This window comes from Thunnus albacares, chromosome 15, assembly GCF_914725855.1.
Source record: "Thunnus albacares chromosome 15, fThuAlb1.1, whole genome shotgun sequence".
Lineage (NCBI taxonomy): Eukaryota > Metazoa > Chordata > Actinopteri > Scombriformes > Scombridae > Thunnus > Thunnus albacares.
Window position 1 is genome coordinate 7,289,942 of NC_058120.1, and position 12,482 is coordinate 7,302,423.

At 39.3% G+C, this 12,482-nt stretch overlaps 2 protein-coding genes across 11 annotated transcripts in view; one reads left to right on the forward strand and one right to left on the reverse strand.

Moving 5' to 3' along the window:
* ralgapa1 (Ral GTPase activating protein catalytic subunit alpha 1) overlaps positions 1 to 6,158 on the reverse strand; it is a 70,293-nt gene extending 64,135 nt beyond the window's left edge. For 6 of the 9 annotated variants that reach the window (XM_044374685.1, XM_044374684.1, XM_044374680.1 and 3 more), the window contains exons 1-4: positions 5,499 to 6,158; positions 1,835 to 1,945; positions 1,631 to 1,680; positions 348 to 405 (exon numbers count right to left, since the gene is read on the reverse strand). In XM_044374685.1, the coding sequence (XP_044230620.1) occupies positions 348 to 405; positions 1,631 to 1,680; positions 1,835 to 1,945; positions 5,499 to 5,604 (325 nt within the window). In that variant the 5' untranslated portion in view covers positions 5,605 to 6,158. The remainder of the gene's footprint in view (positions 1 to 347; positions 406 to 1,630; positions 1,681 to 1,834; positions 1,946 to 5,498) is intronic. The other 3 variants (XM_044374687.1, XM_044374686.1, XM_044374688.1) reach the window with 3 other exon arrangements.
* Positions 6,159 to 6,272: 114 nt separating this feature from the next.
* On the forward strand, positions 6,273 to 11,946 carry brms1la (BRMS1 like transcriptional repressor a). Of its 2 annotated transcripts, none has more exons than XM_044374691.1 (9): positions 6,273 to 6,396; positions 7,463 to 7,622; positions 7,856 to 7,946; positions 8,094 to 8,221; positions 8,325 to 8,404; positions 8,608 to 8,704; positions 8,824 to 8,913; positions 9,059 to 9,123; positions 9,243 to 11,946. In XM_044374691.1, exons 2-9 carry the CDS (start codon positions 7,484 to 7,486, stop codon positions 9,339 to 9,341), a joined length of 789 nt encoding a protein of 262 aa, XP_044230626.1. In that variant the 5' UTR covers positions 6,273 to 6,396; positions 7,463 to 7,483; the 3' UTR covers positions 9,342 to 11,946. The 2 variants fall into 2 exon arrangements, with proteins under 2 accessions (XP_044230626.1, XP_044230625.1); XM_044374690.1 differs by having other exon boundaries at positions 6,274 to 6,396; positions 7,471 to 7,622.
* Positions 11,947 to 12,482: the final 536 nt, after the last annotated feature.

Consider the following 12,482-nt stretch of genomic DNA (forward strand, 5'->3'; position numbering starts at 1 on the left):
AAGTTAGTCAGCTCCTCATACATTAGTGTGCAGATTTTTCCCATCCTTTTGCATTTGGGAAAATACTGAGATATCCAACTGCACATAACACATCTTGAGGAAAATGGAAATGCATGGTTGAAATTCTACACAACTGCACAGCAACGTCATGCCACAAATTCTTCACTATTTGTAAAGTTTTGGAGCTGTTTTGTCTCTTTACATTACATGAAACTATCTATCATGTGAGTGGCCAAAACTGGTTCAACCTGATTCAGCAACGCTGGGACAATCTGATCATGTCCACACTTATGAGACAAGCTGCAACACATGTTTCAAGGGGCCGAGTGTGGTTTTGTGGCTCTTACCGATGCTGTGGAACTGCCATCGTCTCTGAATTCTCTCTGGTAGGAGCTGGAGGATTTTCTGAAGAAGGGAAAAAAAAAGACATATCAAGAAAACAATTATTATATATTTGTTAATACATCTGTTAATTATTCCCTTTTCCATATTACCTCACAGGTCCATTATTTACAACATGACCATTAAAGAGTCTGGCTTTTGGACTGTGCTATATATGCAAGCTGATGCTGTAGCTATTCTGAATCTAATCATATCGGATTCAGACAATTTAACAGTGGACAAAATGCAATATGAGTACATTTAAGTTAGTAAGAGATTTATAATATCAGTCATTTTATAAATTCAGTTTATTGTGGAACCATAATTTCAACTCACACCTAACATGGGAAACCTATATTTAGCACATTCTTTTACCAAAGTGCTCACTGGACTTGTGTTTTGCCCTGGCCCTGTTCTGAATTTAAAGAGGAGTATGTGGAGTGTGGAGGGGCAAATAGAGGTCAGCAACACACACACACACACACATACATACTCTCTCTCTCTGTTATCTTATCCTGGCTACTGTAAAGCACCACCACCCAGCTCTGAGTGTTGCTAAATGCCTGTGGTCTTACTCTGAGGTCAATGCCAGCTGGTGTTATGGTACTGACCAGGACCACCTACATGAGTTACAGCTCATGGAATCATAAACACCTCCACGATTTAGTTTCATGTCATGTCAAAAATCCATTTTGTAGTCATGCTGCAACTAGCATTTAGTTCATAAGAGCAAAATAGCACAAGTGAAACTTCCATTTCTCCTCAGACATTCCACTAACTCTTTCTCAGGAATGACTTCTTCTTCCTAGATAATCTAAATGAATCTATAATTCCTTTATAACTTTGTAGAAATCAATCTTGTGCTCTTCCTACTGCATGTGTTCACTTTGTTTCCTGTTAATGGTAGAGATGATGCAGGGAGAAAAACACACACAACATTTTAAGAACCAAGACTTCATAAGAAATAATGAGAGCATGTGCTACAGTAGGTGGTTTCCAGGGTTGGACTGCAGCAAATACCTCACACATTTGAATGAATTATAATCAATGTGCAGGTGAGATGGAGAGGTTTAAACAGTAGTTGTTCTGCAACTACTGTTTAGTCGTTCACAGTTAAATATTGACAGACACTATTGCAGCCCATCAAATCTAGTGGTCCATTGTCTCCATGCTTACATTTGTTGTCCCACACTTTTTTTTAGATTTCCAGTAGAAATGTACAAAGTAGAAATTCGTAATATTTTATTACCTCAAAGATGAAGAGGATAGAGTCCAGCTCCTCCCTCTGAGACTTGTGACCTGAAACACAGACTCACTTGAAAAACATCACCATGATATGAATCTAATAGCAAGCACTTATTGCTATTAAACAGAGCTACCTACCCTGTTAAAGCTGACCAATCAGCACTTGTCTTATTATTTGGTTCATGACTTTAACGTAGGTGAAACTTACCTTTTTGCTTGAGGCTGACTTCGATGGTGACAAAGTTCTCAAAGAAGACATAGTAGATATGGGAGTAGTTCAGGTCGAAGAACTGCTTCAGCTCTGAGGGCTCTGCATTTTCTGCACAATTAGAGGGTAAATGAAGTTGAGTATTAACTAAAACACACACTCAGGTGAAGAACACTAAGTTAAAGTGTACACAAACTTGTCCTCATATCAAATGTTCATTAAACTTGGAACCCTCTCACCACCGTAACACAAAACATCAAATATGCTTCTTCAATTTGACCTCCACACACCTCTTCCTCCACACACATAGGTGTATGCAGTCAGAGAAAGACAGAAAAAATATAATAATAAAAACATAGGAGGACACTTCACAATGAATCTGAGTAATATGATTTTAAAATGGACATTTAAACCAGTTGGTATGCATTCCTCGTCTAAAGGATTTCCATTTAGGAGTCTAAATACATCTATAATAATGAGAAAAACTTGTGTTGTGAAGACCACATATTTCTGACTTTTCATCACAGGAAGTACATTTAAGTAATCTCACCTCACCGCAACATCTGGGTTCTCTAAATACACTCGTGTCACGTCAAGCCGCAGTAAGAAAGACTCACAGCCCAGTCTGAGTCGCAGCCACAGTTTAAGACATGCTGCTCTAAAAGAGGGGAAGTTTACCTTAATGTGTTCTGGTCAGAATCTCTGCCTCAACACAACTAGCTGTCATTAGGAAGGAGACGTACTGATTCGGACACTGAGATAAAACACATGCTCATACTGAGAATGCACCCACCAGTGTAGCCCAGGGTCAAACCAGAAAGAAAATACACAAGTATGTGAGACTATCTTAAGCTACGCACAGCCGCACACATGCATGTCAACAGGTACACACACACACACATACACACATACACACAGACACACAGACAGACAGACAGACACACACCCACACCAAGAAGAGCCTCTGGTGATAGACTGTCTCTGGCTTTGTTTATATGACGTCCGAAAGCTGAACTCTGCCCCACACACACACACACACACACACACACACACACACACACACACACACACACACACACACACACACACACAGGCCATCTGTGTTCTGTGCCATAGTGGTTGCCCTTGTAAGGTCTTTGTGGCCTAGCTGAGTGGTTTTCTATCTTTTCCTCTGGGGACTGGCATTTTTCACCACCTGACTGCACTGGCCATTTCTCAAGCTAATGTACTTTAACGACTTCCCTACAAAACCCAAAGAAAATTATTTAAGTCACTTAACACATGTCAACAGAGCAACATTAAGTTGTAGTGCTGGATTCTCCATTAGTTCAGACCTCAGATGTTTGACTTCATGATGACCAGAGCTACATTTACCTGCTGTTCTATGTAAAACCAAGTCTGAATCACTCATCTTCCTGCTTTAGGCAACACATGCTATCTGTGGTTTTCATAATGTGCTGACCTTAATTCTGACCTTATAATGTGATTTGGCAGTGACATCCTCTGTCAGAGGACTGTGCTAAATAGCTCATATACACAAAACTATATTATTTAGAGCAGTGGTTCTCAACCTGGGGTCTGGCCCCCCAGGGGTCCTTGAGGGGGTTCCAAGAGGTCCCCAGAAAAATGACTAGAAGTTAGTCCAATGAGAGAATGTAAAAGAATGACTATTGCGGTCATAGGTTTCAACAGTCATGAATGCAGTTATGCAATAAAGTTGTCACAATACCAGAATTTTAAACTTTAATACCATACTAGTATAAAAAAACAATACTCGATAACTCTTTTGATACCAGGCATTGCTAACCTGACCCACCAGTTGTAGTGGGTTCATTGCTGGAGAGAATGCCATAACAGCCGCAGGTTGAGGATTGGTTGATTTTCTCTGACAGCCTTATCATGGAATAACTCAATCTTACCAGATAAGGATTCTTGAGACATCTTATCAAACACAGATCCACAGCCTGTTGTGTATCAGTTTGGGGTTCATTGACACCAAAAAGGCTGAGAACCACTGACTTAGAGTACGGCCAGATTATTAAAATCTGCAAATAAACACAGTCATGGTTTTGTCCTAAACACAACAGTAGGCCAGATTATTAAAATCTGCAAATAAACACAGTCATGGTTTTGTCCTAAACACAACAGTAGGGCTAGCAAATTTTCTTTTTGTTCTGTCATCAACAACAGAGCCAAACAGGACTTGAGAGCATTTAGTTAATAGCCCGATTGCATCAAAAGGGATTGCAAAGCTTCTTGTTGAATCATTCTGTCTGATTAGACATAAACTATTCTATTATAAAACTTGTAAAAAAATACTCTTAGTGCTCAGTCTCTATTTCCTACAGTGACTATGGTGAATATTTTTCAGGAAACTGGTCAATGTGTTTTCATGAGAATGATGTTTACATGGGCAACATTATCAACATGGATAAACAGATCTTGCTCTAGGGTATATTTAGCCTGGTTTCTCCTCGTACTGGCACTGCTTCAGTTATTCTTAATCAGAGCTACAGCTAATAGTGCCCATGTGCATTTTCTTCAAGAGGTGGTCTGGCACCATGCATGTAAAAATGATGTTTTTGGCTATTGTTCAGCTGTCTGAGTATTCGTTCTCGAACAATGTAACTGCAAATGTGTGCGTGTGCGTCTGTGATAGTTATCAAGGTCTTGCCTTCCCCATAGAGCACAGAGAGGGGGCACACCCCTTTCTCTCTCTGTCACACACACACACACACACACACACACACACACACACAGTCTAGTAGCTCTTACAATAGAAACAGGAAGCTGAGCTACTGTACTGGACACTGAGAGGAAATACTAGAGGCTGTTTCCCTCTCCGGTCAGTGTGTGTGTGTCTGTGGGTGTGTACATGTGTGAGAGAGAGAGAGTGTGTGTGTGTGCATGCGCCAAAGATACACAAAGACACTCACAGAGCCATCACACATTCACATCTATTACCCTGTCATCCACCCTGTTCACCCACACATTAAAAACATTGCAACTGGTGTTGTGTTGTAACACATCCTAATACGTGTTTTAAAGAAACACTCACATACCACGTCTTTGTCCAGCACTGAGACACACCTCTGGAGAAATCACAACAGTCTGACTAACAGCTTGTAGCATCTCTGTGCCTAGATTTTAAGCAGTGCACTTATTTTTCACAAGGGAATACATTTAATACGCCCAATTCTCCTCTACGCAAAGACCTTAAGTCAAACGCAATTCATAAATCTGACAATATAAAGGCTTTACCACTATCATACATTATAAAGTCGCCTTTCAACCTTCTTCAACTCATTCACCTCATTTATTTTCAAACATATTTCACTTATTATTCACTGCATTCAAAAGACTCATTACTGTCCAACATCGTGATTCTGAGGGATGAAGAACAGAAAGCCATAACGTTAACTTAAAAGATTAAAGACTGAGAGAAAATTATAACCGAGTCAATGATAAACAAAATCTTTAAAATTGACTACAGGATAGATGCCGAATGGTTGAGCAGATACTAAAAGATCTTAAATGGTCTTAAAGTTTGTTATAAAAAGGCTGTATCACTGTTTACAATGCAGTGCAACTTTGAATGTCGAGATTTTCGTACTGAGTTTGGTGTGGCATTCCCTGTAGAAGCTAACCATGGTTTTTAACTTACCTATGACTATTCTGAGATGTTTGAGTCTCGTCAACACGTCCTTCTTCGGGTCCAACACTTTCTGTGTTGACTTTTTAACGTCCCCATGAGGCTTTTTGGAGAACATTCCCGAGGCAGGAGACACAAGAATGCGATGGTAGACAGCAAAGGAGAGGGGCTAGCTGTGAGTCTAGCCACTTAAAACAGCTTCAGCTAGCGTTAATCTTCAAATTATAACTGAAAAACCGTTGCTCCTGGAGCATTTATTAAGAATCAGCAGCCGTCCGCAACAGCGCGGAGTATATCAATAAGGAAAATGTGTCCGGAATGAAGCATTTTGTTTAAACTAAGACAAATATTTTGTAAAAAACAAAGCATCCATCCATTGCAGCTCCCTTCCACAACAGTCCGCAGCCTGAAGGCTCAAGTAGCTGCTGCTCACTCACAAAACATCATGGCGGAGCAGGGAGGAGGGAAAACAAAATAATGGATACCAGAGAAATCCAACGCCAACATAGTTGAACAATAAGCAAACTTTTATAATGTAGTTTGAAATATATGGCAAACGAATTTCATTTAAAAAATGAAGTATATTTCGGACTCACACGTCGCCTCAAATTCCACTGCTATTTAAGTTCTGAAGGCTTTGAAGCTCTCCGCTTCAAGCTATAGTGCTGCATTCTGGGTAACGTAGTTCTCTGCTGGTTGTTAAGACCTTTAGTGCCAAGAATCTTAGCGTGAAAAGAAAACTACAGTTCCCAATACAAATAAGACCGCCCTACCGAGATTTGTTTTTAGCTTAGCTGAAGGCACACGAGCGGCATTGTATCATAGTGAGAAAATAAGTTTTAAGTTTGTTTTTGTCGGAAAATTAAATTTCTTTTAACATTCCCGCAAACTTCCAGCACCCCGCTATCCAGTGAGTTCTAAATTACCTTCAAGCTTCCTCATAACTGTATTTTTGTAACAAGTCGTGCTAAGCTTGCTAACATGCTAACGTAATGCTCGCTCAGTCTGTTGTTTGTTGGTGTTTATGTTGTCTCGTTTAGTTAAATAATTAATAAGACAAATAGCTACATCTCCAATTTAGTAGAAACCTGCTATACGTGCACATTCTTCAAAAATATAGCAAATCATAAGCGATATAATACATTTTCCAATATGGTTTATACTTGGCTTCAAGGATGTTCATTCCCAGTAATATTATAATTAAATCCAACATAAGAATATAGATAAATGAAGAATAAATATGCATAAAACATCCTTCAGTAGTTCAGTAGATAAGTTATAGTGTTTCGGTGGTTACCCCACATCACTACCTGCATATGGTACACAAAAACGGTGATGTGCAGTCAAATGAAAGAAAAAACAGAAATGTAGAAATATCTCCTCAGTCATTTGCTCAACGAATTTAAGCAATGTGCTGATGCTTGAAGAATTATTACTTCATAATCTGCTGTATGAGATTGACATTCAGTTTACTGGTAAGCAATGGCACTAATGTCACTCCTTATACTCAAGTATGAAACAGCTGATGAGGAGCTACTGCAGTCTTCAGAAAATCTCAGTTATGGCATCCTAAAAGTTTAATAAACATTAATACTTCAAAGTTTTTGCTTTCGACTGCCAAATCATCCCAATGGCCATGCCCATATGACAAGAATGCCATTCAAACATCATATTTATAATTCCAAGTGTTAAATGACTGCTCTCATTCCGTTATAATAACACATCATGCAGACGGAAAAACATCAGTAATAATGAATTTATGCATTATGGACAATCTGATGTACAGGCAGAACTACTAATGCTCCCCAGTGGATGTATAATGTGCACATGCTTTGACATGTTTTAGTGTTGTTATTGTCTGTAGGCCTAAAACTTTACTTATGTAATCGAGCAATATGTTAAAAGTGTAAAGCTGTATCTGCTGTGGGTAAAACTCCCTAAAGAGCCTGACATTGTCTTTCTATCTAACACTACCGGTCTGAAGTTGACTTGCTGCCATGCCGGTGCACCGAGACCGGGAGAAGAAGGAGAGCACAGCAGAGGAGATGGAGGTGGAGGAACATGAGCAGGAGGCATCCAGCTCAGAGGAGGAAGATTCGGACACCTCCTCTGTCTCAGAAGACGGAGACAGCTCTGGTGAGAAAGTCAGAAAGAGTAGAAAATGAGCACAACATTCCTATTAAGATTATATTAATGGCCGCCATGAATAAAAGTATTATGTAAGTGCAGCTTTGTTGCTGTGAAAGGTTTGAGTGGAGATTCTTACAAAATAAATTGTGCAATTTCTACCCTTACCCTCATGAAATTCTTTCAATATAAAGTTGCAAAACTAGAGGTGTGTGTGTGTTGGATACTTTCTGCTGTTTCAGAAATGGATGAGGAGGACTGTGAGCGGAGGAGGATGGAGTGTTTGGATGAAATGTCCAACCTGGAGAAACAGTTCACTGATCTCAAAGACCAGTAAGACTGAAACACTTTTGAAGTTTTGCTGTTTATTTGATCTTTTAATGAAAGAAAATAAAAACTTTCAAAAGTCACTGACAAGAATGAGTTATGTCTACAGTTACACGTGTGTGTTTGTGTGTGCGTGTGCGTGTGTGTGCGCAGGCTGTATCGGGAGCGTCTCAGTCAGGTGAACAGTAAGCTGGCAGAGGTGGAGGCTGGTCGGGCAGCGGAATATCTGGAGCCTCTGGCAGTACTGCTGGAGAACATGCAGGTCCGCACCAAGGTGGCAGGTAACTTTAACACACACACACACACACACAGTGTCATAAAGTCTTATACACTCTGGTCTCCTCATTCACTCTCGATTTGTGTGTCTACCTCTGTCTTTGTCAGGTATCTACAGGGAGTTGTGTTTGGAGTCTGTGAAGAACAAATATCAGTGTGAGATCCAGGCAGCATCCCAGCACTGGGAGGTCAGACACACACACACACACACACACACACACACACACTTTCATTACCTTGCAGTTTCTCTCGAGTCCTCAAATTTGTTTCAAATTTCAATGAGTATATGTGTATCTCATTTCTGGTGGTGTATGTAAATATTCAGATGCATGCTTTTGTGTTTTATTTGAGGGGCTTATTACTGTATGTGTGTGTGTGTGTGTGTGTGCAGAGTGAGAAGCTGCTGCTGTTTGATACAGTTCAGAGTGAACTGGAGGAGAAAATAAGAAGACTGGAGGAAGACAGACACAGCATAGACATTACATCAGGTAACACATGCATGTTCAACTAAATACAACACATTGTAATTTCAGTAATAAGAACACACCATACACATCCATTCAATGCTTATACAAAACATTAAAATCTTTCTCTGTGTCTCTATCAGAACTGTGGAATGATGAGTTGTCAGGGAGGAAGAAGAGGAGAGATGCTTTAAGTCCAGATAAGAAGAGGAGACGACCTTCAGTGGTGTCTGATATCCTTCTACTGTTACTGTTCACATTGATACTCCTACTAAGTGCTTTTACTGCTTCTATAAATTCCAGATACTGGTATCTGAATGTGTCCTTATATATAAATTCATTCCTGCTCCCCTTGTCACTGTCCTTAACCCTGCTTACGTCCATATATTGTCTACATGCTGCCTGACTTGGATATCCTGGAGGACTGGACAGCTATCAGAAAGGTGTGTGACTATTGATAAGCAGAGGTGTGTCTTTGTGTCTCGATGACATTAGCGTGGACAGGCATCTTTTAACAACCGTGTATTTGTGTGTGTGTGTGTGTGTGTGTATTGTGCTCCAGGCTGTGGCTACGCTGGGTCCTCACAGAGGGAAGGCCGACTCCGACAGCTCCGTGTTCCCATTCAGACCAGACAGAAACAGACCCATTCTCAACTGCTGAGGCATACAGACACACGCACAATACATGCAAATACATATGACACACACAGTAGCATTCACTTCTCCCAGCACAAGAACACACACACAGATGAACATTTCTCTGAATCTTCCCAAAAATCCTTTAAACTCCTCAGCTAACAGCGAACACAGCCTCGTCTGTTAGCGACACCAGTCGGTAAGCTGCCTCTCGTGCCGACCGGCACACACAACAAGGACTCACGGGTTGAATCCCTTTAAAGGACAAACAGGAATAGAAGCATTTTTTTGTCCCCACTGACAAGTTAGATACCGGTGCTTGAGTTCAGACGTGGACTCAGCAGGTGATTTAGACTACGTTATTGAATTTGAAGCGTTGGATTCTGTTCACACAGTGCAGGAGGAGGAGCAGGTTTTTCCACTAACAGTTACAGACAGTTACAAGCAAATGAAGGGTTTCATTCCAAAATGACAAATCCACAATTTGATCACCAATACATGCTTTTGGAGGCTCATGTCACCATTTTTATGGAGAAGTTGATAAGTTGATTTGTCCTACTTAGACAGTACCTTTCATTTGACCATTTTCATGCTAAACATTATGAGAAGTTATTTTAGACTTTTAGTTTTAATCCCAGTTTTGTATTGTCGCCAGGCTGTAGAAAAAAATATTACAGTGATGCAGCATATTAAGTATCATTGGACAATACATTTATAAAATGCTGGTTATATATGTACCGTGTTAATGACTGATGCCTTGAAAAGGAAGAACCTCCTCATAGTGCATGTACATGATGCAGATTGACATATCTATATTTTTATTTTATTATAACATTAAAAAAATATTGCCAATAATTGTTGCAACACACAGTGACTCTGGCATGAAAGTAAAACACACTTTTGAAAAAGAATTTCAGTATATACCAGTACTACATCCTTTCACACAGATTTTCAGTGTTCAACCAGGTACAATGTCGTGTTTTGGAATGAATCCTTTCAAATGCTTTCTGACAAATTATTTTCATATTTCCTGGTTACATTTTGAAATTTTGACTAGTTGAAGTTTTTGGTCTTCAAGGCACCTAGTATTTGGTGAGGGTCTTTACACGCTAAGGTAATCTGACAGTATACTCCAACCGAAACTGAATTCATTTAGTGTCCATTTCATAGCTACAGTTAGTAAGATTGTAACTGAATTAAGTATTTTGTTTGGCTGCTTCAACTTTTTTTTTTTTGTTTGTTTGTTTTTTTTGTTTTTTTTTTACAGCTAGTGGTCTCCGCCATCTGAGATGGACTCGAGCCATCCATGTGACTCAAGTAGACCTCGAGTCACATGGATTGTTTGCCCAGTTGTCTGAGCACTGTACTCACCAGAAGTTCAGGAGCCATTGCAAACATTTAAACTTGAGTTTTGTTTGGTGATGCTGGAGCCTTCAGAGGGAGTGTTAGTTAGACCAAACCAGGATAAGATAAAATAGAAAGTTATTAATAAAGCTTCCACTGTCATTCAGGGAAATGGCCGTTAATACTGTACATGAACCTGGTCCATTGTGCCATGGAAAATGTTGATTTTTTTTTTTTTTTGTACTTTTTTTATGTGGGTCAGTTTAAATGTATTATGGGAGACTAATAATTACTTTTTTATGATGTTTTGAATATTTAGGTGGTGACCATATGACAGTTTGTACAGTTTTCTGTCATTTCAGACAGCATCCAGCACTCCACTGTGCCTATATTTCAAGTTAAGTTGTGGTAAATGTCATGTTTTTTTTTTGTTTTAATGGTGCATCTCGCATTTTGTGGAATTACAGTTTGATAGCTGCAACAGCGGTTGAGATAAACTTGTAGATAACTTAAATCGCACATTGATTGCAGCAATGAAAACACAAGATAAGGAGAAAGATTTGTCAAGACTGTGTGTGCATTTCACCAAGACGAGGTCATATGCACTCAAGAAGAGTTTTCTTAACTGTCTAAAGCCCAACTTCATGTTTGTATTAGATTTCTGTTATTCCAGGCTTTAACTCTCTCTTAACATTTTACACCACTATTCCTGCTGGTAACATATTAAATTGGGATAAGAACATAGCAAACAGACAGTTATCCCTTTCAAGGAATTTCAAGTTACCCAGGTGTTATCGGTATATTCTCTGCTTACATATCTACCTCTTCTCTCTCTCTTTCTGTGTCACACTTTTTACATTATTACTCATGAAAGTTCTTCCATCTTGATGAGCATTCTTACAAGAACAGTTCTTTCAGCGTACTGCTGGTTTATAAAGCTGTCTCTATGGATTTGTTAGATTGGATTTTTTTAAAAGCCTACAGTGATGGTGGTTAATTGTACAGACTGACTGTAAGGAGAAAATAATAGTATGAGAAAATGACATGTTCTTCCAATTATAGCCCATCATTCAATCTTCATAGTTAAAAACATGTTGTTTATAAAGGATGATGAACAAATTGCCATTTAATATTATTGATTTTATAAACGGAGGTTTTTGAGGTGGTGGTGATGTGTCAAATCAATATTTTCAGCAGTTTATGTGAAGTAATGTGTCAGGTACATTATTTTCATTCTCATTGATGATGTGGATGGGATGTTTTACGAGTAAAATCTGTTTTATAAAGTACTGTGTGGTGTCTCTGTTAATATGTTCAGCAGTGAAAACACTGACAGCAGGGCTGAGTTGAGCACATTGATCTACACTTGCACTACACAAGCACTGCCCTGCCCTGGCTCTTTGCTTGTGATTTACCTCACTAATAAGAATTAAATATTTAGCAGCTTTCCATAACAGAGTTTACAAATTGCTTTACCGGACTGAAAGAGAACACGTTGCAGGGACTGAAGAGGCCAACCCTGCTGAAATCTGAGAGGATTTAACACCAGAGTATATCCTCCTAATAAAATTATTATGGATCACATAATAATTTTATTGGATCACATAATCTCTTTTATACAGAGGTGACCACATGGGGCATGGAGAATGTGATAAATGGTTTAATGGCACGTTTCTTTTCATCCAACAAATGCACTCTGTTGCAGGAAGCTCTGACTGGCACAGTCGACACATTCACTCCATTTTCCATTCTCCATCACAAACAGAAGTAGTTGTTTGTTTAGGGCCAATTTCCCATAAAAAATGTGAAAAGTAATCATCAC

Bases quoted from the DNA above. Each gene is read 5' to 3' on its own strand.
- brms1la (XM_044374691.1), top strand. From the start codon at position 7,484: ATGCCGGTGCACCGAGACCGGGAGAAGAAGGAGAGCACAGCAGAGGAG. The intron at 7,623-7,855 runs GTGAGAAAGTCA...CTGCTGTTTCAG, and splicing joins AGAAGACGGAGACAGCTCTG to AAATGGATGAGGAGGACTGT. The intron at 8,405-8,607 runs GTCAGACACACA...GTGTGTGTGCAG, and splicing joins CAGCATCCCAGCACTGGGAG to AGTGAGAAGCTGCTGCTGTT.